Genomic DNA, 27325 nt, shown 5'->3' with positions numbered 1-27325 from the left:
CACACTAACACAGGGACACACTGTGAGTGCAGACTAACACAGGGACTCATTGTGAGTGCACACTAACACAGGGACACACTGTGAGTGCAGACTAACACAGGGACTCATTGTGAGTGCACACTAACACAGGGACTCAGTGTGAGTGCACACTAACACAGGGACACACTGTGAGAGCACTCTAACACAGGGACTCAGTGTGAGTGCACACTAACACAGGGACTCAGTGTGAGTTCAGACTAACACGGACTCATTGTGAGTGCACTCTAACACAGGGACTCAGTGTGAGTGCACACTAACACAGGGACACACTGTGAGTGCAGACTAACACAGGGACTCATTGTGAGTGCACACTAACACAGGGACTCATTGTGTGTGCAGACTAACACAGGGACACACTGTGAGTGCACACTAACACAGGGACTCAGTGTGAATGCACACTAATACAGGGACACAGTGTGAGTGCACACTAACACAGGGACTCAGTGTGAGTGCAGACTAACACAGGGACTCATTGTGTGTGCAGACTAACACAGGGACACACTGTGAGTGCACACTAACACAGGGACTCAGTGTGAATGCACACTAATACAGGGACACAGTGTGAATGCACACTAATACAGGGACACAGTGTGAGTGCAGACTAACACAGGGACTCAGTGTGAGTGCACACTAACACAGGGACACAGTGTGAGTGCAGACTAACACAGGGACACAGTGTGAGTTCAGATTAACACAGGGACTCAGTGTGAGTGCACACTAACACAGGGACACAGTGTGAGTGCAGACTAACACAGGGACACAGTGTGAGTTCAGATTAACACAGGGACTCAGTGTGAGTGCACACTAACACAGGGACTCAGTGTGAGTGCACACTAACACAGGGACACAGTGTGAGTGCACACTAACACAGGGACACAGTGTGAGTGCACACTGACACAGGGACTCAGTGTGAGTGCAGACTAACACAGGGACACAGTGTGAGTGCACACTAACACAGGGACTCAGTGTGAGTGCACACTATCACAGGGACACAGTGTGAGTGCACACTAACACAGGGACACAGTGTGAGTGCAGACTAACACAGGGACTCAGTGTGAGTGCACACTAACACAGGGACTCAGTGTGAGTGCAGACTAACACAGGGACACAGTGTGAGTGCACACTAACACAGGGACACAGTGTGAGTGCAGACTAACACAGGGACACAGTGTGAGTGCAGACGAGCACAGGGACACAGTGTGAGTGCAGACTAACACAGGGACACAGTGTGAGTGCAGACGAGCACAGGGACACAGTGTGAGTGCACACTAACACAGGGACACAGTGTGAGTGCACACTAACACAGGGACACAGTGTGAGTGCAGACTAACACAGGGACACAGTGTGAGTGCAGACTAACACAGGGACTCAGTGTGAGTGCACACTAACACAGGGACTCAGTGTGAGTGCACACTAACACAGGGATTCAGTGTGAGTGCAGACTAACACAGGGACTCAGTGTGAGTGCACACTAACACAGGGACTCAGTGTGAGTGCAGACTAACACAGGGACACACTGTGAGTGCAGACTAACACAGGGACTCATTGTGAGTGCACACTAACACAGGGACTCAGTGTGAGTGCACACTAACACAGGGACTCAGTGTGAGTGTACACTAACACAGGGACACAGTGTGAGTGCAGACTAACACAGGGACTCAGTGTGAGTGCACACTAACACAGGGACACAGTGTGAGTGCACACTAACACAGGGACTCAGTGTGAGTGCAGACTAACACAGGGACACAGTGTGAATGCACACTAACACAGGGACATGGTGTGAGTGCAGACTAACACAGGGGCTCAGTGTGAGTGCAGACTAACACAGGGACTCAGTGTGAGTGCACACTAACACAGGGACACACTGTGAGTGCAGACTAACACAGGGACTCATTGTGAGTGCACACTAACACAGGGACTCAGTGTGAGTGCACACTAACACAGGGACTCAGTGTGAGTGCAGACTAACACAGGGACACAGTGTGAGTGTACACTAACACAGGGACTCAGTGTGAGTGCACACTAACACAGGGACACAGTGTGAGTGCACACTAACACAGGGACTCAGTGTGAGTGCACACTAACACAGGGACTCAGTGTGAGTGCACACTAACACAGGGACACAGTGTGAGAGCACACTAACACAGGGACTCAGTGTGAGTGCACACTAACACAGGGACACACTGTGAGTGCACACTAACACAGGGACACAGTGTGAGTGCAGACTAACACAGGGACTCAGTGTGAGTGCACACTAACACAGGGACTCAGTGTGAGTGCAGACTAACACAGGGACTCAGTGTGAGTGCACACTAACACAGGGACACAGTGTGAGTGCAGACTAACACAGGGACTCACTGTGAGTGCACACTAACACAGGGACACACTGTGAGTGCCGACTAACACAGGGACACAGTGTGAGTGCAGACTAACACAGGGACACAGTGTGAGTGCACACTAACACAGGGACACAGTGTGAGTGCAGACTAACACAGGGACACAGTGTGAGTGCACACCAACACAGGGACACAGTGTGAGTGCACACCAACACAGGGACTCAGTGTGAGTGCACACTAACACAGGGACTCAGTGTGAGTGCACACTAACACAGGGACACAGTGTGAGTGCACACTAACACAGGGACACAGTGTGAGTGCACACTAACACAGGGACTCAATGTGAGTGCAGACTAACACAGGGACACAGTGTGAGTGCACACTAACACAGGGACTCAGTGTGAGTGCACACTAACACAGGGACTCAGTGTGAGTTCAGACTAACACGGACTCATTGTGAGTGCACACTAACACAGGGACTCAGTGTGAATGCACACTAACACAGGTACTCATTGTGTGTGCAGACTAACACAGGGACACACTGTGAGTGCACACTAACACAGGGACTCAGTGTGAATGCACACTAATACAGGGACTCATTGTGAGTGCAGACTAACACAGGGACTCAGTGTGAGTGCACACTAACACAGGGACACACTGTGAGTGCAGACTAACACAGGGACACAGTGTGAGTGCAGACTAACACAGGGACACAGTGTGAGTGCACACTAACACAGGGACTCATTGTGAGTGCACACTAACACAGGGACTCAGTGTGAGTGCACACTAACACAGGGACTCAGTGTGAGTGCAGACTAACACAGGGACACAGTGTGAGTGTACACTAACACAGGGACTCAGTGTGAGTGCACACTAACACAGGGACACAGTGTGAGTGCACACTAACACAGGGACTCAGTGTGAGTGCACACTAACACAGGGACTCAGTGTGAGTGCACGCTAACACAGGGACACAGTGTGAGAGCACACTAACACAGGGACACAGTGTGAGTTCAGATTAACACAGGGACACACTGTGAGTGCAGACTAACACAGGGACACAGTGTGAGTGCAGACTAACACAGGGACTCAGTGTGAGTGCACACTAACACAGGGACTCAGTGTGAGTGCAGACTAACACAGGGACTCAGTGTGAGTGCACACTAACACAGGGACACAGTGTGAGTGCAGACTAACACAGGGACTCACTGTGAGTGCACACTAACACAGGGACACACTGTGAGTGCCGACTAACACAGGGACACAGTGTGAGTGCAGACTAACACAGGGACACAGTGTGAGTGCACACTAACACAGGGACACAGTGTGAGTGCAGACTAACACAGGGACACAGTGTGAGTGCACACCAACACAGGGACACAGTGTGAGTGCACACCAACACAGGGACTCAGTGTGAGTGCACACTAACACAGGGACTCAGTGTGAGTGCACACTAACACAGGGACACAGTGTGAGTGCACACTAACACAGGGACTCAATGTGAGTGCAGACTAACACAGGGACACAGTGTGAGTGCACACTAACACAGGGACTCAGTGTGAATGCACACTAACACAGGGACTCATTGTGTGTGCAGACTAACACAGGGACACACTGTGAGTGCACACTAACACAGGGACTCAGTGTGAATGCACACTAATACAGGGACACAGTGTGAGTGCACACTAACACAGGGACTCAGTGTGAATGCACACTAATACAGGGACACAGTGTGAGTGCACACTAACACAGGGACTCAGTGTGAATGCAGACTAACACAGGGACTCATTGTGTGTGCAGACTAACACAGGGACACACTGTGAGTGCACACTAACACAGGGACTCAGTGTGAATGCACACTAATACAGGGACACAGTGTGAATGCACACTAATACAGGGACACAGTGTGAGTGCAGACTAACACAGGGACTCAGTGTGAGTGCACACTAACACAGGGACACAGTGTGAGTGCAGACTAACACAGGGACACAGTGTGAGTTCAGATTAACACAGGGACTCAGTGTGAGTGCACACTAATACAGGGACACAGTGTGAGTGCAGACTAACACAGGGACACAGTGTGAGTTCAGATTAACACAGGGACTCAGTGTGAGTGCACACTAACACAGGGACTCAGTGTGAGTGCACACTAACACAGGGACACAGTGTGAGTGCACACTAACACAGGGACACAGTGTGAGTGCACACTGACACAGGGACTCAGTGTGAGTGCAGACTAACACAGGGACACAGTGTGAGTGCACACTAACACAGGGACTCAGTGTGAGTGCACACTATCACAGGGACACAGTGTGAGTGCAGACTAACACAGGGACACAGTGTGAGTTCAGATTAACACAGGGACTCAGTGTGAGTGCACACTAACACAGGGACTCAGTGTGAGTGCACACTAACACAGGGACACAGTGTGAGTGCACACTAACACAGGGACACAGTGTGAGTGCACACTGACACAGGGACTCAGTGTGAGTGCAGACTAACACAGGGACACAGTGTGAGTGCACACTAACACAGGGACTCAGTGTGAGTGCACACTATCACAGGGACACAGTGTGAGTGCACACTAACACAGGGACACAGTGTGAGTGCAGACTAACACAGGGACTCAGTGTGAGTGCACACTAACACAGGGACTCAGTGTGAGTGCAGACTAACTCAGGGACACAGTGTGAGTGCACACTAACACAGGGACACAGTGTGAGTGCAGACTAACACAGGGACACAGTGTGAGTGCAGACGAGCACAGGGACACAGTATGAGTGCAGACTAACACAGGGACACAGTGTGAGTGCACACTAACACAGGGACACAGTGTGAGTGCAGACTAACACAGGGCCTCAGTGTGAGTGCACACTAACACAGGGATACAGTGTGAGTGCAGACTAACACAGGGCCTCATTGTGAGTGCACACTAACACAGGGACTCAGTGTGAGTGCACACTAACACAGGGACTCATTGTGTGTGCAGACTAACACAGGGACACACTGTGAGTGCACACTAACACAGGGACTCAGTGTGAATGCACACTAATACAGGGACACAGTGTAAATGCACACTAATACAGGGACACAGTGTGAATGCACACTAATACAGGGACACAGAGTGAGTGCAGACGAGCACAGGGACACAGTGTGAGTGCAGACTAACACAGGGACACAGTGTGAGTGCAGACGAGCACAGGGACACAGTGTGAGTGCACACTAACACAGGGACACAGTGTGAGTGCACACTAACACAGGGACACAGTGTGAGTGCAGACTAACACAGGGACACAGTGTGAGTGCACACTAACACAGGGACTCAGTGTGAGTGCACACTAACACAGGGACTCAGTGTGAGTTCAGACTAACACAGGGACTCAGTGTGAGTGCACACTAACACAGGGATTCAGTGTGAGTGCAGACTAACACAGGGACACAGTGTGAGTGCAGACTAACACAGGGACTCAGTGCGAGTGCACACTAACACAGGGACACACTGTGAGTGCAGACTAACACAGGGACTCATTGTGAGTGCACACTAACACAGGGACTCAGTGTGAGTGCAGACTAACACAGGGACACACTGTGAGTGCACACTAACACAGGGACACAGTGTGAGTGCAGACTAACACAGGGACTCAGTGTGAGTGCACACTAACACAGGGACACAGTGTGAGTGCACACTAACACAGGGACATGGTGTGAGTGCAGACTAACACAGGGGCTCAGTGTGAGTGCAGACTAACACAGGGACTCAGTGTGAGTGCACACTAACACAGGGACACACTGTGAGTGCAGACTAACACAGGGACTCATTGTGAGTGCACACTAACACAGGGACTCAGTGTGAGTGCACACTAACACAGGGACTCAGTGTGAGTGCAGACTAACACAGGGACACAGTGTGAGTGTACACTAACACAGGGACTCAGTGTGAGTGCACACTAACACAGGGACACAGTGTGAGTGCACACTAACACAGGGACTCAGTGTGAGTGCACACTAACACAGGGACTCAGTGTGAGTGCACACTAACACAGGGACACAGTGTGAGAGCACACTAACACAGGGACTCAGTGTGAGTGCACACTAACACAGGGACACACTGTGAGTGCACACTAACACAGGGACACAGTGTGAGTGCAGACTAACACAGGGACTCAGTGTGAGTGCACACTAACACAGGGACTCAGTGTGAGTGCACACTAACACAGGGACACAGTGTGAGTGCACACTAACACAGGGACTCAGTGTGAGTGCACACTAACACAGGGACTCAGTGTGAGTGCACACTAACACAGGGACACAGTGTGAGTGCAGACTAACACAGGGACTCACTGTGAGTGCACACTAACACAGGGACACACTGTGAGTGCCGACTAACACAGGGACACAGTGTGAGTGCAGACTAACACAGGGACACAGTGTGAGTGCACACTAACACAGGGACACAGTGTGAGTGCAGACTAACACAGGGACACAGTGTGAGTGCACACCAACACAGGGACACAGTGTGAGTGCACACCAACACAGGGACTCAGTGTGAGTGCACACTAACACAGGGACTCAGTGTGAGTGCACACTAACACAGGGACACAGTGTGAGTGCACACTAACACAGGGACACAGTGTGAGTGCACACTAACACAGGGACTCAATGTGAGTGCAGACTAACACAGGGACACAGTGTGAGTGCACACTAACACAGGGACACACTGTGAGAGCACTCTAACACAGGGACTCAGTGTGAGTGCACACTAACACAGGGACTCAGTGTGAGTTCAGACTAACACGGACTCATTGTGAGTGCACACTAACACAGGGACTCAGTGTGAATGCACACTAACACAGGTACTCATTGTGTGTGCAGACTAACACAGGGACACACTGTGAGTGCACACTAACACAGGGACTCAGTGTGAATGCACACTAATACAGGGACACAGTGTGAGTGCACACTAACACAGGGACTCAGTGTGAGTGCAGACTAACACAGGGACTCATTGTGTGTGCAGACTAACACAGGGACACACTGTGAGTGCACACTAACACAGGGACTCAGTGTGAATGCACACTAATACAGGGACACAGTGTGAATGCACACTAATACAGGGACACAGTGTGAGTGCAGACTAACACAGGGACTCAGTGTGAGTGCACACTAACACAGGGACTCAGTGTGAATGCACACTAATACAGGGACACAGTGTGAATGCACACTAATACAGGGACACAGTGTGAGTGCACACTAACACAGGGACTCAGTGTGAATGCACACTAACACAGGGACTCAGTGTGAGTGCACACTAATACAGGGACACAGTGTGAGTGCACACTAACACAGGGACTCAGTGTGAGTGCACACTAACACAGGGACACAGTGTGAGTGCACACTAACACAGGGACTCAGTGTGAGTGCAGACTAACACAGGGACTCATTGTGTGTGCAGACGAACACAGGGACACACTGTGAATGCACACTAACACAGGGACTCAGTGTGAATGCACACTAATACAGGGACACAGTGTGAATGCACACTAATACAGGGACACAGTGTGAATGCACACTAATACAGGGACACAGTGTGAGTGCACACTAACACAGGGACTCAGTGTGAATGCACACTAATACAGGGACACAGTGTGAATGCACACTAATACAGGGACACAGTGTGAGTGCACACTAACACAGGGACTCAGTGTGAATGCACACTAATACAGGGACACAGTGTGAATGCACACTAATACAGGGACACAGTGTGAGTGCAGACTAACACAGGGACTCACTGTGAGTGCACACTAACACAGGGACACAGTGTGAGTGGACACTAACACAGGGACACAGTGTGAGTGCACACTAACACAGGGACTCAGTGTGAGAGCAGACTAACACAGGGACACAGTGTGAGTGCAGACTAACACAGGGACACAGTGTGAGTGCAGACTAACACAGGGACTCACTGTGAGTGCACACTAACACAGGGACACAGTGTGAGTGGACACTAACACAGGGACACAGTGTGAGTGCACACTAACACAGGGACTCAGTGTGAGAGCAGACTAACACAGGGACACAGTGTGAGTGCAGACTAACACAGGGACACAGTGTGAGTGCACACTAACACAGGGACACAGTGTGAGTGCACACTAACACAGGGACACACTGTGAGTGCAGACTAACACAGGGACACAGTGTGAGTGCAGACTAACGCAGGGACTCAGTGTGAGTGCACACTAACACAGGGACACACTGTGAGTGCAGACTAACACAGGGACTCAGTGTGAGTGCACACTAACACAGGGACACACTGTGAGTGCAGACTAACACAGGGACACAGTGTGAGTGCAGACTAACACAGGGACTCATTGTGAGTGCACACTAACACAGGGACACAGTGAGAGTGCAGCCTAACACAGGGACACAGTGTGAGTGCACACTAACACAGGGACACAGTGAGAGTGCACACCAACACAGGGAATCAGTGTGAGTGCACACTAACACAGGGATTCAGTGTGAGTGCAGACTAACACAGGGACACAGTGTGAGTGCACACTAACACAGGGACTCAGTGTGAGTGCAGACTAACACAGGGACACAGTGTGAATGCAGACTAACACAGGGACTCAGTGTGAGAGCACACTAACACAGGGACTCAGTGTGTGTGCACACTAACACAGGGACTCAGTGTGAGTGTACACTAACACAGGGACTCAGTGTGAGTACACACTAACACAGGGACACAGTGTGAGTGCACACTAACACAGGGACTCAGTGTGAGTGCACACTAACACAGGGACACAGTGTGAGTGCACACTAACACAGGGACTCAGTGTGAATGCACACTAATACAGGGACACAGTGTGAATGCACACTAACACAGGGACACAGTGTGAGTGCAGACTAACACAGGGACACCGTGTGAGTGCACACTAACACAGGGACACAGTGTGAGTGCACACTAACACAGGGACTAAGTGTGAGAGCAGACTAACACAGGGACACAGTGTGAGTGCACACTAATACAGGGACACAGTGTGAATGCACACTAACACAGGGACACAGTGTGAGTGCAAACTAACACAGGGACACAGTGTGAGTGCACACTAACACAGGGACACAGTGTGAATGCACACTAACACAGGGACACAGTGTGAGTGCAGACTAACACAGGGACACAGTGTGAGTGCACACTAACACAGGGACACAGTGTGAGTGCAGACTAACACAGGGACACAGTGTGAGTGCAGACTAACACAGGGACACAGTGTGAGTGCACACTAACACAGGGACACAGTGTGAGTGCAGACTAACACAGGGACACAGTGTGAGTGCAGACTAACACAGGGACTCAGTGTGAGTGCAGACTAACACAGGGACTCAGTGTGAGAGCACACTAACACAGGGACTCAGTGTGTGTGCACACTAACACAGGGACTCAGTGTGAGTGTACACTAACACAGGGACTCAGTGTGAGTACACACTAACACAGGGACACAGTGTGAGTGCACACTAACACAGGGACTCAGTGTGAGTGCACACTAACACAGGGACACAGTGTGAGTGCACACTAACACAGGGACTCAGTGTGAGTGCAGACTAACACAGGGACTCACTGTGAGTGCACACTAACACAGGGACACAGTGTGAGTGCACACTAACACAGGGACACAGTGTGAGTGCACACTAACACAGGGACACAGTGTGAGTGCACACTAACACAGGGACTCAGTGTGAGTGCAGACTAACACAGGGACTCACTGTGAGTGCAGACTAACACAGGGACTCAGTGTGAGTGCACACTAACACAGGGACACAGTGTGAGTGCACACTAACACAGGGACACAGTGTGAGTGCAGACTAACACAGGGACTCAGTGTGAGTGCAGACTAACACAGGGACTCACTGTGAGTGCACACTAACACAGGGACACAGTGTGAGTGCACACTAACACAGGGACTCAGTGTGAGTGCAGACTAACACAGGGACACAGTGTGAGTGCACACTAACACAGGGACACAGTGTGAATGCACACTAACACAGGGACACAGTGTGAGTGCACACTAACACAGGGACACAGTGTGAGTGCACACTAACACAGGGACTCAGTGTGAGTGCAGACTAACACAGGGACACAGTGTGAGTGCACACTAACACAGGGACTCAGTGTGAGTGCACACTAACACAGGGACTCAGTGTGAGTGCACACTAACACAGGGACACAGTGTGAGTGCAGACTGACACAGGGACACAGTGTGAGTGCACACTAACACAGGGACACAGTGTGAATGCACACTAACACAGGGACACAGTGTGAGTGTACACTAACACAGGGACACAGTGTGAGTGCACACTAACACAGGGACACAGTGTGAGTGCAGACTAACACAGGGACACAGTGTGAGTGCAGACTAACACAGGGACTCAGTGTGAGTGCACACTAACACAGGGACACAGTGTGAGTGCACACTAACACAGGGACACAGTGTGAGTGCACACTAACACAGGGACACAGTGTGAGTGCACACTAACACAGGGACTCAGTGTGAGTGCACACTAACACAGGGACACAGTGTGAGTGCAGACTAACACAGGGACACAGTGTGAGTGCACACTAACACAGGGACACAGTGTGAGTGCAGACTAACACAGGGACACAGTGTGAGTGCACACTAACACAGGGACTCAGTGTGAGTGCAGACTAACACAGGGACACAGTGTGAGTGCACACTAACACAGGGACTCAGTGTGAGTGCACACTAACACAGGGACTAAGTGTGAGAGCAGACTAACACAGGGACACACTGTGAGTGCAGACTAACACAGGGACACAGTGTGAGTGCACACTAACACAGGGACACAGTGTGAGTGCACACTAACACAGGGACACAGTGTGAGTGCACACTAACACAGGGACACAGTGTGAGTGCACACTAACACAGGGACTAAGTGTGAGAGCAGACTAACACAGGGACACACTGTGAGTGCAGACTAACACAGGGACACAGTGTGAGTGCAGACTAACACAGGGACACACTGTGAGTGCAGACTAACACAGGGACACAGTGTGAGTGCACACTAACACAGGGACACAGTGTGAGTGCACACTAACACAGGGACACAGTGTGAGTGCACACTAACACAGGGACTCAGTGTGAGTGCACACTAACACAGGGACACAGTGTGAGTGCAGACTAACACAGGGACACAGTGTGAGTGCACACTAACACAGGGACACAGTGTGAGTGCACACTAACACAGGGACACAGTGTGAGTGCACACTAACACAGGGACTCAGTGTGAGTGCACACTAACACAGGGACTCAGTGTGAGTGCACACTAACACAGGGACACAGTGTGAGTGCACACTAACACAGGGACACAGTGTGAGTGCAGACTAACACAGGGACTCAGTGTGAGTGCACACTAACACAGGGACACAGTGTGAGTGCACACTAACACAGGGACACAGTGTGAGTGCAGACTAACACAGGGACTCAGTGTGAGTGCACACTAACACAGGGACTCAGTGTGAGTGCACACTAACACAGGGATTCAGTGTGAGTGCAGACTAACACAGGGACACAGTGTGAGTGCACACTAACACAGGGACACAGTGTGAGTGCAGACTAACACAGGGACACAGTGTGAGTGCAGACTAACACAGGGACTCAGTGTGAGTGCACACTAACACAGGGACACAGTGTGAGTGCACACTAACACAGGGACTCAGTGTGAGTGCACACTAACACAGGGACACAGTGTGAGTGCAGACTAACACAGGGACACAGTGTGAGTGCAGACGAGCACAGGGACACAGTGTGAGTGCAGACTAACACAGGGACACAGTGTGAGTGCAGACGAGCACAGGGACACAGTGTGAGTGCAGACTAACACAGGGACACAGTGTGAGTGCAGACTAACACAGGGACACAGTGTGAGTGCACACTAACACAGGGACACAGTGTGAATGCACACTAACACAGGGACACAGTGTGAGTGCAGACTAACACAGGGACACAGTGTGAGTGCACACTAACACAGGGACACAGTGTGAGTGCACACTAACACAGGGACACAGTGTGAGTGCACACTAACACAGGGACTCAGTGTGAGTGCACACTAACACAGGGACACACTGTGAGTGCAGACTAACACAGGGACACAGTGTGAGTGCACACTAACACAGGGACACAGTGTGAGTGCACACTAACACAGGGACACAGTGTGAGTGCACACTAACACAGGGACTCAGTGTGAGTGCACACTAACACAGGGACTCAGTGTGAGTGCACACTAACACAGGGACACAGTGTGAGTGCACACTAACACAGGGACACAGTGTGAGTGCAGACTAACACAGGGACTCAGTGTGAGTGCACACTAACACAGGGACACAGTGTGAGTGCACACTAACACAGGGACACAGTGTGAGTGCAGACTAACACAGGGACTCAGTGTGAGTGCACACTAACACAGGGACTCAGTGTGAGTGCAGACTAACACAGGGACACAGTGTGAGTGCACACTAACACAGGGACTCAGTGTGAGTGCACACTAACACAGGGACACAGTGTGAGTGCACACTAACACAGGGACTCAGTGTGAGTGCACACTAACACAGGGACACAGTGTGAGTGCAGACTAACACAGGGACACAGTGTGAGTGCAGACGAGCACAGGGACACAGTGTGAGTGCACACTAACACAGGGACTCAGTGTGAGTGCACACTAACACAGGGACACAGTGTGAGTGCAGACGAGCACAGGGACACAGTGTGAGTGCACACTAACACAGGGACTCAGTGTGAGTGCACACTAACACAGGGACACAGTGTGAGTGCAGACTAACACAGGGACACAGTGTGAGTGCAGACTAACACAGGGACACAGTGTGAGTGCACACTAACACAGGGACACAGTGTGAGTGCAGACTAACACAGGGACACAGTGTGAGTGCAGACTAACACAGGGACACAGTGTGAGTGCACACTAACACAGGGACACAGTGTGAGTGCAGACTAACACAGGGACACAGTGTGAGTGCACACTAACACAGGGACACAGTGTGAGTGCAGACTAACACAGGGACACAGTGTGAGTGCACACTAACACAGGGACACAGTGTGAGTGCAGACTAACACAGGGACACACTGTGAGTGCAGACTAACACAGGGACACAGTGTGAGTGCACACTAACACAGGGACACAGTGTGAGTGCAGACTAACACAGGGACACAGTGTGAGTGCAGACTAACACAGGGACACACTGTGAGTGCAGACTAACACAGGGACACACTGTGAGTGCAGACTAACACAGGGACACAGTGTGAGTACACACTAACACAGGGACACAGTGTGAGTGCACACTAACACAGGGACACAGTGTGAGTGCAGACTAACACAGGGACACAGTGTGAGTGCAGACTAACACAGGGACACAGTGTGAGTGCAGACTAACACAGGGACACAGTGTGCCTACACACACACACACTCTTTGTTCTGTTGCTCTGTGGCCTTGTCTGCAGCCCTCCCTGCTTGACCCCCAGTGCCAGTCAATGCAGACTGCAGGCTCATGGAGCCCCCCCATTTGGGTCCCATTTAGCTTGGGACGGGGCAAGTCTTGCTCAACCTCTCCCAGCCTCTGTTTATGCTTCTCTCTCCTGTGTGCCATTTTCCATGGTGTTCGTTGGTGGGGGATGGGAGGGTCTTTCTACTTTCCCAGTGTTGGGGGACCATCCTAAACGAGAGCTGACTTGGCGTGGTCCGAAAACCGTGCCCGGTCTCTCCGTTGGGGAGACCTGGAAACCAGGTCACGCTGGAGGGCGAACCACTGACTGACCATTTTCCAGCGTTTCCAAGGCAGACTGTTGCAGGGATTGAAGAGAACCTTCCTGTCAGAGCTTCCATGTCAGGAGAGTCCCGGGAAGCAGCTCCGTCCCGGTGCCAGCTCAGCGGCCCCCCCCCTCCCCCCACCCCAACGCCTGTGATCGGACACTGACCTGTGCAGCAAGCCCGAGGCGCGGCTGGGCCTGCAGGAGTCCCCCTTGGCTTTGCTGAGGTAGCTGTAAAAGATTTGGTGTCGAAAGTAGACCTAGAGCAGGGAGAAGGACACCACGTCAATCCAACTCAACACCGAGGGTACAGGCACAGCACAGCTCCGAGTGTAACCTGTCCCCCCCCATCAAACACTCCCCAGGGACAGGGACAGCACGGGGTTAGATACAGGGTAAAGATCCCTCTACACTGTCCCCCCATCAAACACTCCCCAGGGACAGGGACAGCACGGGGTTAGATACAGAGTAAAGATCCCTCTACACTGTCCCCCCATCAAACATTCCCCGGGACAGGGACAGCACGGGGTTAGATACAGAGTAAAGATCCCTCTACACTGTCCCCCCATCAAACATTCCCCGGGACAGGGACAGCACGGGGTTAGATACAGAGTAAAGATCCCTCTACACTGTCCCCACCATCAAACACTCCCCAGGGACAGGGACAGCACGGGGTTAGATACAGAGTAAAGATCCCTCTACACTGTCCCCCCATCAAACATTCCCCGGGACAGGGACAGCACGGGGTTAGATACAGAGTAAAGATCCCTCTACACTGTCCCCCCATCAAACACTCCCAGGACAGGGACAGCACGGGGTTAGAGACAGGGTAAAGCTCCCTCTACACTGTCCCCCCCATCAAACACTCCCCAGGGACAGGGACAGCACGGGGTTAGATACAGAGTAAAGCTCCCTCTACACTGTTCCCCCCCATCAAACACTCCCCAGGACAGGGACAGCACGGGGTTAGAGACAGGGTAAAGATCCCTCGACACTGTCCCCCCCCATCAAACACTCCCCAGGACAGGGACTGCACGGGGTTAGAGACAGGGTAAAGCTCCCTCTGCACTGTCCCCCCATCAAACACTCCCCAGGACAGGGACACCACGGGGATAGAGACAGGGTAAAGATCCCTCTACACTGTCCCCCCATCAAACACTCCCCAGGACAGGGACACCACGGGGATAGAGACAGGGTAAAGATCCCTCTACACTGTCCCCCCATCAAACACTCCCCAGGACAGGGACTGCACGGGGTTAGAGACAGGGTAAAGCTCCCTCTGCACTGTCCCCCCATCAAACACTCCCCAGGACAGGGACACCACGGGGATAGAGACAGGGTAAAGCTCCCTCTGCACTGTCCCCCCATCAAACACTCCCCAGGACAGGGACACCACGGGGATAGAGACAGGGTAAAGATCCCTCTCCACTGTCCCCCCATCAAACACTCCCCAGGACAGGGACACCACGGGGATAGAGACAGGGTAAAGATCCCTCTACACTGTCCCCCCATCAAACACTCCCCAGGACAGGGACTGCACGGGGTTAGAGACAGGGTAAAGCTCCCTCTACACTGTCCCCCCATCAAACACTCCCCAGGACAGGGACACCACGGGGATAGAGACAGGGTAAAGATCCCTCTACACTGTCCCCCCCATCAAACACTCCCCAGGACAGGGACAGCACAGGGTTAGAGACAGGGTAAAGATCCCTCTACACTGTCCCCCATCAAACACTCCCCACAACAGGGACAGCACGGGGTTAGAGACAGGGTAAAGATCCCTCTACACTGTCCCCCCATCAAACACTCCCAGGGACTGGGACAGCATGGGGTTAGATACAGAGTAAAGCTTCCTCTACACTGTCCCCCCATCAAGCACTCCCAGGACAGGGATAGCACAGGGTTAGATACAGAGTAAAGCTCTCTCTACAGTGTCACCCCATCAAACACTCCCAGGGACAGGGACAGCACGGGGTTAGATACAAAGTAAAGCTCCCTCTACACAGTCCCCCCATCAAACACTCCCAGGACAGGGACAGCACGGGGTTAGATACAGAGTAAAGATCCCTCTACACTGTCCCCCATCAAACACTCCCAGGACAGGGACAGCACGGGGTTAGATACAGAGTAAAGCTCTCTCTACACTGTCCCCCATGAAACACCCCCAGGGACAGGGACAGCACAAGGTTAGATACAGATTAAAGCTTCCTCTACACTGTCCCCACCATCAAACACTCCCAGGACAGGGACAGCACGGGGTTAGATACAGAGTAAAGCCTCCTCTACACTCTCCCCTCCCAGGGACAGGGACAGCACGGGGTTAGATACAGAGTAAAGCTCCCTCTACACTGTCCCCCATCAAACACTCCCAGGGACAGGGACAGCACGGGGTTAGATACAGAGTAAAGCTCCCTCTACACCGTCCCCTCCCAGGGACAGGGACAGCACGGGGCTGGATCTGGTGGTGATGTAGTTTTCCCCTCGGTATTTTCTGGGTCTGGGGGGGGGGGGGGTTGAAGGGGTGTACCTGCCTGAGGTGTACCCGGTCGGTGTATGCCAGCTGACTGACACCTACCTTGCTGTCCTTGCTGTGCCTGTGGCAGGAGGAACTGTGCAGGTGCCTGGAGATTGGCAGCAAGGTGATGCCCAGGGAGCAGTACCAACTGCTGGAGCTGGAGTAACTGCTGAAGGTCCTGAAGGTAGAGAGCGGCCTGTTAATGGGGAATGAGGCAGGTACACTGTCCCAGGACTGGGCACTGCGGAGCCCAGCCTGGGCGTGGAAAAGCTCCGAGCGTCTGTGTTGACCTTGGCCCGGCCTGTTGGCTGAGGGCACACTGCCAGACTGTACCAGCGCCAAGTGGGACAGATCCATGGCAGGGACGACTCTGCCTGTGAGGGACTGTGTCTGATCGGCCGACCATTCAGCCTGTGCCTCTGACCATTTTCGAGGGGCACAAGTGTGCAATAGGTAGTGAAAGTCTCTGGGTGTGAGAGACAGACTGAACAAGTGAGTGTGACACTGCGTTGGCACTCAGAGCAGTACAGGCGTGATGGAGGATGGGTTTGTGTCCATGTGTGTGTCTGCATGCAAGTGTGAGCGTGGGAGCGAGTGTGAGCGGGTTTGAGCATGGGAGTGAGGGTGAGCGAGTGTGAGCTTGGGAGTGAGTGTGAGCATGACCGAGTGACTCTGCAAGCATGGGAGTGAGGGTGACTGAGTGTGAGCAAGTGTGAGAGTGGGAGTGAGTGTGACCGAATGTGAGCATGACCGAGTGACTCTGCAAGCATGGGAGCGAGGGTGACTGAGTGTGAGCAAGGGTGAGATTGGGAGTGAGTGTGAGCGAGTGTGAGCGTGGGAATGAGTGTGACCAGGTTTGAGCGTGGGAGTGATGTGAGCGAGTGTGAGTGTGGGAGTGAGTGTGACCGGGTTTGAGCGTGGGAGTGAGTGTGAGCGAGTGTGAGCGTGGGAATGAGTGTGACCGGGTTTGAGCATGGAAGTGAGTGTGAGTGGGTGTGAGCATGGGAATGAGTGTGACCGGGATTGAGCGTGGGAGTGATGTGAGCAAGTGTGAGCGTGGGAGTGAGTGTGACCAAGTTTAAGCATGGGACTGAGTGTGAGCAAGTGTGAGTGTGGGAGCGAGTGTGACCAGGTTTGAGCATGGGAGTGAGTGTGAGTGAGTGTGAGCATGGGAGTGAGTGTGACTGGGTGTGAACATGGGAGTGAGTGTGAGTGAGTGTGAGCGTGGGAGCGAGTGTGAGTGAGTGTGAGCATGGGAGTGAGCAAGTGTAAGCACATGAGCGTGAGAGTGAGTAGGATTGAGTGTGAGCACAGGTGCACGAAATGGGTATGACAAAGTTGGGGTGTACAAGAATGAATGTGACTAAATGTGACTCTCACCAAGTGTGAGCATGAGTGAGTGTGAGCGTGGGAGCATGTGTGACTAGGTGTGAGTGTGAGTGGGTGAGTGTGGGAGGGCGAGTGTGAGGGAGTGATTGTGGGAGAGAGTGAGTGTGGGAAGGGGTGAGTGTGGGAAGGAGTGAGTGTGGGAGAGGGTAAGTGTGGGAGAGGACGAGTGTGGGAGGGAGTGAGTGTGATGGAGTGAGTCTGGCAGGGAGAGAGTGTGGAAAGGGGTGAGTGTGGGAGGGAGTGAGTGCGCAAGAGGGAGAGCTTTGGAGGGGGTGAGTGTGGGAGGGTGTGAGTGTGGGAGGGAGTGAGTGTGGGAGAGGGTGAGTGTGGGAGAGGGTGAGTGTGCAAGAGGCTGAGCGTGGGAGGGAGGGAGTGTGGGAGAGAGGAAATGTGGGAGAGGGTGAGTGTGGGAGAGGGTGAGTGTGGGAGGGGTGTGTGGGAGGGAGTGAGTGTGTGACAGAGACTGTGTGGTAGGGATTGAGTGTGGGAGAGAGGAAGTGTGGGAGGGAGTAAGTGTGGGAGGTAGTGAGTGTGGGAGAGGGTGAATGTTGAGGAGAGTGAGTGTGGGAGAGAGTGAGTGTGGGAGGGAGTCAGTGTGCAAGGGAGTGAGTGTTGGAGAGAGTGAGTGTGGGAGGGGGTAAGTGTGGGAGGGAGTGAGTGTGGGAGGGGGTGAGTGTGGGAGAGGGTGAGTGTTGGAGAGAGTGAGTGTGGGAGGGGGTGAGTGTGGGAGGGAGTGAGTGTGGGAGGGGGTAAGTGTGGGAGGGAGTGAGTGTGGGAGGGAGTGAGTGTGGGAGGTAGTGAGTGTAGGAGGGGGTGAGTGTGGGAGGGGGTAAGTGTGGGAGGGAGTGCATGTGGGAGGGAGTGAGTGTGGGTGGGAGTGAGTGTGGGTGGGAGTGAGTGTGCGAGGGGGTGAGTGTGGGAGGGAGTGAGTGTGGGAGGGGGTGAGTGTGGGTGGGAGTGAGTGTGGGAGAGAGTGAGTGTGGGTGGGAGTGAGTGTGGGTGGGAGTGAGTGTGCGAGGGGGTGAGTGTGGGAGGGAGTGAGTGTGGGAGGGGGTGAGTGTGGGTGGGAGTGAGTGTGGGAGAGAGTGAGTGTGGGAGAGGGTGAGTGTGGGAGGGAGTGAGTGTGGGAGGGAGTGAGTGTGTGAAGGAGTGAGTGTGGGAGAGGGTGTGTGTGGGAGAGAGGGTGAGTTTGGGAGGGAGTGAGTGTGCGAGGGAGAGTGTGTGTGGGAGGGAGTGAGTGTGGGAGAGGGAGAGTGGGAGAGGGTGAGTGTGGGAGAGGGTGAGTGTGGGAGGGAGTGAGTGTGGGAGGGGGTAAGTGTGGGAGGGGTGAGTGTGGGAGGTAGTGAGTGTAGGAGGGGATGAGTGTTGGAGGGGGTGAGTGTGTGAGGGGGTGAGTGTGGGAGGGAGTGAGTGTGGGAGAGGGTGAGTGTGGGAGGGAGTGAGTGTGGGAGGTAGTGAGTGTGGGAGGTAGTGAGTGTGGGAGGGAGTGAGTGTGGGAGGGGGTGAGTGTGGGAGGGAGTGAGTGTGGGGGGGGTGAGTGTGGGAGGGGGTGAGTGTGTGAGGGGGTAAGTGTGGGAGGGGTGAGTGTGGGAGGTAGTGAGTGTGGGAGGGGGTGAGTGTGGGAGGGGGTGAGTGTGTGAGGGGGTAAGTGTGGGAGGGGTGAGTGTGGGAGGTAGTGAGTGTAGGAGGGGATGAGTGTTGGAGGGGGTGAGTGTGTGAGGGGGTGAGTGTGGGAGGGAGTGAGTGTGGGAGAGGGTGAGTGTGGGAGGGAGTGAGTGTGGGAGGTAGTGAGTGTGGGAGAGGGAGAGTGGGAGAGGGTGAGTGTGGGAGAGGGTGAGTGTGGGAGGGAGTGCGTGTGGGAGGGAGTGAGTGTGAAAGGTAGTGAGTGTGGGAGGTAGTGAGTGTAGGAGGGGGTGAGTGTGGGAGGGGGTGAGTGTGTGAGGGGGTGAGTGTGGGAGGGGGTGAGTGTGGGAGGGAGTGAGTGTGGGAGGGGGTAAGTGTGGGAGGGGTGAGTGTGGGAGGGGCTGAGTGTGGGAGGTAGTGAGTGTAGGAGAGGGTGAGTGTGGGAGGGGTGAGTGTGGGAGAGGGTGGGTGTGGGTGGGAGTGAGTGTGGGAGAGAGTGAGTGTGGGAGAGGGTGAGTGTGGGAGGGAGTGAGTGTGGGAGGGAGTGAGTGTGTGAAGGAGTGAGTGTGGGAGAGGGTGTGTGTGGGAGAGAGGGTGAGTTTGGGAGGGAGTGAGTGTGGGAGGGAGTGAGTGTGGGAGGGGGTGAGTGTGGGAGGGGGTGAGTGTGTGAGGGGGTAAGTGTGGGAGGGGTGAGTGTGGGAGGTAGTGAGTGTGGGAGGGGGTGAGTGTGTGAGGGAGTGAGTGTGGGAGAGGGTGAGTGTGGGAGGGAGTGAGTGTGGGAGGTAGTGAGTGTGGGAGGTAGTGAGTGTGGGAGGGAGTGAGTGTGGGAGGGGGTGAGTGTGGGAGGGAGTGAGTGTGGGAGGGGGTGAGTGTGGGAGGGGGTGAGTGTGTGAGGGGGTAAGTGTGGGAGGGGTGAGTGTGGGAGGTAGTGAGTGTAGGAGGGGATGAGTGTTGGAGGGGGTGAGTGTGTGAGGGGGTGAGTGTGGGAGGGAGTGAGTGTGGGAGAGGGTGAGTGTGGGAGGGAGTGAGTGTGGGAGGTAGTGAGTGTGGGAGAGGGAGAGTGGGAGAGGGTGAGTGTGGGAGAGGGTGAGTGTGGGAGGGAGTGCGTGTGGGAGGGAGTGAGTGTGAAAGGTAGTGAGTGTGGGAGGTAGTGAGTGTAGGAGGGGGTGAGTGTGGGAGGGGGTGAGTGTGTGAGGGGGTGAGTGTGGGAGGGGGGTGAGTGTGGGAGGGGGTGAGTGTGGGAGGGAGTGAGTGTGGGAGGGAGTGAGTATGGGAGGGGGGCATATGTGGGATTGGGTGAGTGTGGGAGAGTGTGTGTGGGAGGGAGTGAGTGTGGTAGGGAGTCAGTGTGTGAGGGGGTGAGTGTAGGAGAGAGTGAGTGTGGGAGGGAGTGAGTTTGAGAGGGAGTGCGTGTGGGAGGGAGTGAGTGTGGAAGAGGGTGAGTGTGGGAGGGAGGGAGAGTAGGAGGGGGTGAGTGTGGGAGGGAGTGAGTGTGGGAGGGAGTGAGTGTGTGAAGGAGTGAGTGTGGGAGAGGGTGTGTGTGGGAGAGAGGGTGAGTTTGGGAGGGAGTGAGTGTGCGAGGGGGTGAGTGTGGGAGGGAGAGTGTGTGTGGGAGGGGGTGAGTGTGGGAGGGGGTGAGTGTGGGAGGGAGTGAGTGTGGGAGAGGGAGAGTGGGAGAGGGTGAGTGTGGGAGAGGGTGAGTGTGGGAGGGAGTGAGTGTGGGAGGGAGTGAGTTTGGGAGGGAGTGAGTGTGCGAGGGGGTGAGTGTGGGAGGGAGTGAGTGTGTGAGAGAGTGTGTGTGGGAGAGGGTGAGTGTGTGAGGGAGTGCGTGTGGGAGGGAGTGAGTGTGGGAGGTAGTGAGTGTGGGAGGTAGTGAGTGTAGGAGGGGGTAAGTGTGGGATGGAGTGAGTGTGGGAGGGAGTGAGTGTGGGAGGGAGTGAGTGTGGGAGGGAGTGAGTGTGGGAGGGAGTGAGTGTGGGAGGGAGTGTGTGTGGGAGAGAGGGTGAGTGTGGGAGAGAGTGTGTGTGGGAGGGAGTGAGTGTCGGAGGGAGTGAGTGTGGGAGGGAGTGTGTGTGGGAGAGAGGGTGAGTGTGGGAGAGAGTGTGTATGGGAGGGAGTGAGTGTGGGAGGGAGTGACTGTGGGAGGGAGTGTGTGTGGGAGGGAGTGAGTGTGGGAGGGAGTGAGTGTGGGAGGGAGTAACTGTGGGAGGGAGTGTGTGTGGGAGGGAGTGACTGTGGGAGGGAGTGAGTGTGGGAGGGAGTGACTGTGGGAGGGAGTGAGTGTGTGAGAGAGGGTGTGTGTGGGAGAGAGTGTGTGTGGGAGGGGGTGACTGTGGGAGGGAGTGAGTGTGTGAAGGAGTGAGTGTGGGATAGGGTGAGTGTGCGAGGGGGTGACTGTGGGAGGGAGTGAGTGTGGGAGGGAGTGAGTGTGGGAGGGAGTGTGTGTGGGAGAGAGGGTGAGTGTGGGAGAGAGTGTGTGTGGGAGGGAGTGAGTGTCGGAGGGAGTGAGTGTGGGAGGGAGTGTGTGTGGGAGAGAGGGTGAGTGTGGGAGAGAGTGTGTATGGGAGGGAGTGAGTGTGGGAGGGAGTGACTGTGGGAGGGAGTGTGTGTGGGAGGGAGTGAGTGTGGGAGGGAGTGAGTGTGGGAGGGAGTAACTGTGGGAGGGAGTGTGTGTGGGAGGGAGTGACTGTGGGAGGGAGTGAGTGTGGGAGGGAGTGACTGTGGGAGGGAGTGAGTGTGTGAGAGAGGGTGTGTGTGGGAGAGAGTGTGTGTGGGAGGGGGTGACTGTGGGAGGGAGTGAGTGTGTGAAGGAGTGAGTGTGGGATAGGGTGAGTGTGCGAGGGGGTGACTGTGGGAGGGAGTGAGTGTGTGAAGGAGTGAGTGTGGGATAGGGTGAGTGTGCGAGGGGGTGACTGTGGGAGGGAGTGAGTGTGTGAAGGAGTGAGTGTGGGATAGGGTGAGTGTGAGAGGGGTGAGTATGGGAGAGAGTGTCTGTGGGAGGGGGTGAGTGTGGGAGGGAGTGAGTATGGGAGGGGGGCATATGTGGGATTGGGTGAGTGTGGGAGAGTGTGTGTGGGAGGGAGTGAGTGTGGTAGGGAGTCAGTGTGTGAGGGGGGTGAGTGTAGGAGAGAGTGAGTGTGGGAGGGAGTGAGTTTGAGAGGGAGTGCGTGTGGGAGGGAGTGAGTGTGGAAGAGGGTGAGTGTGGGAGGGAGGGAGAGTAGGAGGGGGTGAGTGTGAGAGGGGGTAAGTGTGGGAGGGGTGAGTGTGGGAGGGAGTGAGTTTGAGAGGGAGTGCATGTGGGAGGGAGTGAGTGTGGGAGAGAGTGAGTGTGGGTGGGAATGAGTGTGGGTGGGAGTGAGTGTGCGAGGGGGTGAGTGTGGGAGGGAGTGAGTGTGGGAGGGGGTGAGTGTGGGAGGGAGTGAGTGTGCGAGAGAGTGAGTGTGGGAGAGGGTGAGTGTGGGAGGGAGTGAGTGTGGGAGGGAGTGAGTGTGTGAAGGAGTGAGTGTGGGAGAGGGTGTGTGTGGGAGAGAGGGTGAGTTTGGGAGGGAGTGAGTGTGCGAGGGGTTGAGTGTGGGAGGGAGAGTGTGTGTGGGAGGGGGTGAGTGTGGGAGGGGGTGAGTGTTGGAGGGGGTGAGTGTGGGAGGGGGTGAGTGTGGGAGGGAGTGAGTGTGGGAGAGGGAGAGTGGGAGAGGGTGAGTGTGGGAGAGGGTGAGTGTGGGAGGGAGTGAGTGTGGGAGGGAGTGAGTTTGGGAGGGAGTGAGTGTGCGAGGGGGTGAGTGTGGGAGGGAGTGAGTGTGTGAGAGAGTGTGTGTGGGAGAGTGTGAGTGTGTGAGGGAGTGCGTGTGGGAGGGAGTGAGTGTGGGAGGTAGTGAGTGTGGGAGGTAGTGAGTGTAGTAGGGGGTAAGTGTGGGAGGGAGTGACTGTGGGATGGAGTGAGTGTGGGAGGGAGTGAGTGTGGGAGGGAGTGAGTGTGGGAGAGGGAGAGTGGGAGAGGGTGAGTGTGGGAGAGGGTGAGTGTGGGAGGGAGTGTGTGTGGGAGGGAGTGAGTGTGGGAGGGAGTGAGTGTGGGAGGGAGTGTGTGTGGGAGAGAGGGTGAGTGTGGGAGAGAGTGTGTGTGGGAGGGAGTGAGTGTGGGAGGGAGTGAGTGTGGGAGGGAGTGTGTGTGGGAGGGAGTGACTGTTGGAGGGAGTGAGTGTGGGAGGGAGTGACTGTGGGAGGGAGTGAGTGTGGGAGGGAGTGACTGTGGGAGGGAGCGAGTGTGTGAGAGAGGGTGTGTGTGGGAGAGAGTGTGTGTGGGAGGGGGTGAGTGTGGGAGGGAGTGAGTGTGGGAGGGAGTGTGTGTGGGAGGGAGTGACTGTGGGAGGGAGTGAGTGTGGGAGGGAGTGACTGTGGGAGGGAGCGAGTGTGTGAGAGAGGGTGTGTGTGGGAGAGAGTGTGTGTGGGAGGGGGTGAGTGTGGGAGGGAGTGACTGTGGGAGGGAGTGAGTGTGGGAGGGGGTGAGTGTGGGAGGGGGTGAGTGTGGGAGGGAGTGAGTGTGTGAGAGAGTGTGTGTGGGAGGGAGGGTGAGTGTGGGAGAGAGTGTGTGTGGGAGGGGGTGAGTGTGGGAGGGAGTGAGTGTGGGAGGGAGTGACTGTGGGAGGGAGTAAGTGTGCGAGGGGGTGAGTGTGTGAGAGAGTGTGTGTGGGAGGGAGTGAGTGTGGGAGGGAGTGAGTGTGGGAGGGAGTGAGTGTGGGAGGGAGTGTGTGTGGGAGAGAGGGTGAGTGTGCGAGGGGGTGAGTGTGGGAGGGGGTGAGTGTGGGAGAGTGTGTGTGTGGGAGGGAGTGAGTGTGGGAGGGAGTGACTGTGGGAGGGAGTGAGTGTGGGATGGAGTGAGTGTGGGAGAGAGGGTGAGTGTGTGAGAGAGTGTGTGTGGGAGGGAGTGAGTGTGGGAGGGAGTGTGTGTGGGATGGAGTGAGTGTGTGAGGGAGTGAGTGTGTGAGGGGGTGAGTGTGGGATGGAGTGAGTGTGTGAGGGAGTGAGTGTGTGAGGGGGTGAGTGTGTGAGGGGGTGAGTGTGGGAGGGAGTGAGTGTGGGAAAGTGTGTAGGTGAGTGTGTGAATTGATGACTCGGTGGTTAATCCCACGATCTCACAGCATCACAGGTTCGGGTTCAATCCCAGGTTTAAATGACTCCTATTGATGAGTAAAAGTGCCTATAATTCTATTAGTTTTATAACAGCGACACCAAAGGATAGAGCAGATCTAGAAGTTTCTGTTCGAAATTGGAGAAAGGCCAATTTTGATGGTATTGGGCACGAACGAGGCAATCATTGGCAGCACGATGGACAGTGGTTAGCACTGCTGCCTCACAGCACCAGAGTTCAATTCCCGCCTCAGGCGACTCTCTGTGTGGAGTTTGCACGTTCTCCCCGTGTCTGCGTGGGTTTCCTCCGGGTGCTCCGGTTTCCTCCCACACTCCAAAGATGTGCAGGTCAGGTAAGCCTGACCTCGGTGGTGGGCAAGTTGTTGGAGGGAATCCTGAGGGACAGGATGCACATGTATTTGGAAAGGCAAGGACTGATTCGGGATAGTCAACATGGCTTTGTGCGTGGGAAATCATGTCTCACAATCTTGATGGAGTTTTTTGAAGAAGTAACAAAGAGGATTGAAGAGGGCAGAGCAGTAGATATGATCTACATGGACTTCAATAAGGCGTTCGACAAGGTTCCCCACGGGAGACTGGTTAGCAAGGTTAGATCTCATGGAATACAGGGAGAACCCGCCATTTGGATACAGAAATGGCTCAAAGGTCGAAGACAGAGGGTGGTGGTGGAGGGTTGATTTTCAGACTGGAGGCCTGTGACCAGTGGAGTGTCACAAGGATTGGTGCTGTGCCCTCTGTACCAGCCTCCACCACTTCCTCTGGCAGCTCATTCCATACACGTACCACCCTCTGGGTGAAAAAGTTGCCCCTTAGGTCTCTTTTATATCTTTCCCCTCTCACCCTAAACCTATGCCCCTCTAGTTCTGGACTCCCCCACCCCAGGGAAAAGACTTTATATATTTACCTTATCTACATAAATGATTTGGATGCGAGCATAAGAGGTACAGTTAGTAAGTTTGCAGATGACACCAAAATTGGAGGTGTAGTGGACAGCGAAGAGGGTTACCTCAGAGTACAACAGGATCTGGACCAGATGGGCCAATGGGCAGAGAAATGGCAGATGGAGTTTAATTCAGGTAAATGTGAGGTGCTGCATTTTGGGAAAGCAAATCTTAGCAGGACTTATACACTTAATGTTAAGGTCCTCGGGAGTGTTGCTGAACAAAGAGACCTTGGAGTGCAGGTTCATAGCTCCTTGAAAGTGGAGTCGCAGGTAGATAGGATAGTGAAGAAGGCGTTTGGTATGCTTTCCTTTATTGGTCAGAGTATTGAGTACAGGAGTTGGGAGATCATGTTGTGGCTGTACAGGACATTGGTTAGGCCACTGTTGGAATATTGCGTGCAATTCTGGTCTCCTTCCTATCGGAAAGATGTTGTGAAACTTGAAAGGGTTCAGAAAAGATTTACAAGGGTGTTGCCAGGGTTGGAGGGTTTGAGCTACAGGGAGAGGCTGAACAGGCTGGGACTGTTTTCCCTGGAGCGTCGGAGGCTGAGGGGTGACCTTATAGAGGTTTATAAAATCATGAGGGGCATGGATAGGGTAAAGAGACAAAGTCTTTTCCCTGGGGTGGGGGAGTCCAGAACTAGAGGGCATAGGTTTAGGGTGAGAGGGGAAAGATATAAAAGAGACCTAAGGGGCAACTTTTTCACCCAGAGGGTGGGACGTGTATGGAATGAGCTGCCAGAGGATGTGGTGGAGGATGGTACAATTACAACATTTAAGAGGCATTTGGATGGGTATATGAATAGGAAGGGTTTGGAGGGATATGGGCCGGGTGCTGGCAGGTGGGACTAGATTGGGTTGGGATATCTGGTCAGCATGGACGGGTTGGACTGAAGGGTCTGTTTCTGTGCTGTCCATCTCTATAGCTGTCTGACTGTCTGGTGGAGTTTGCACATTCTCCTCGTCTCTGCGTGGGTTTCCTCCGGGTGCTCCGAAGATCTGTGGGTTCGGGTGGATTGGCCATGGGCAATGCAGGGTCACAGGGAGAGGGTAGGGGCCTGGGTATGAGTGGGATGCTGTTCAGAGGGAAGGTATATACTTGAGGGGCTGAATGGCCTCTCCCTCAAATGGAGGGATTCTATGAGAGAGTGTTGGAGGGAGACGGTATCAGTGAAATTGAGCGTAGGAGACAGAGTGTGGCCGGGATGGAGCTTGAGAGACAGTGACTGTGGGACAGAGGGATTCTGATGGAGAGAGTGAGGGTCAGAATTTGGGAAGTAGCGAGTGAGGGAGATGGCGTGTGTGAGATAGAGTGACCGTGGGAGTGAATGAGGCTGTGAGAGAGAGGCAGCGAGAGAGAGAGAGAGAGAGAGAGAGGGAGAGAGAGAGAGAGATGGTGAGAATGTGAGTGTAAGTGGGAGAGAGTCTGGGTGTGATTGAGTGGAGGAGATAGTGAGAGACACTGTGGGAACCAGTGAGTGTAGGAGGGAAAGAGTGTGGGAGG

At 54.2% G+C, this 27325-nt stretch overlaps 1 protein-coding gene across 1 annotated transcript in view; it reads right to left on the bottom strand.

The window, feature by feature from the left end:
• LOC140458710 (POU domain, class 2, transcription factor 2-like) overlaps positions 1-27325 on the bottom strand; it is a 74503-nt gene that overhangs the window by 33188 nt on the left and 13990 nt on the right. Inside the window, exons 4-5 of the mRNA XM_072553373.1 lie at positions 16785-16902; positions 14378-14469 (exon numbers count right to left, since the gene is read on the bottom strand). Of these exons, the coding sequence (XP_072409474.1) occupies positions 14378-14469; positions 16785-16902 (210 nt within the window). The remainder of the gene's footprint in view (positions 1-14377; positions 14470-16784; positions 16903-27325) is intronic.

This window comes from Chiloscyllium punctatum, chromosome 34 (genome assembly GCF_047496795.1).
Source record: "Chiloscyllium punctatum isolate Juve2018m chromosome 34, sChiPun1.3, whole genome shotgun sequence".
NCBI classification, from domain to species: domain Eukaryota; kingdom Metazoa; phylum Chordata; class Chondrichthyes; order Orectolobiformes; family Hemiscylliidae; genus Chiloscyllium; species Chiloscyllium punctatum.
Note: the sequence above shows the minus strand (reverse complement) of the source record. Positions and strands in the feature narration are given on the sequence as shown.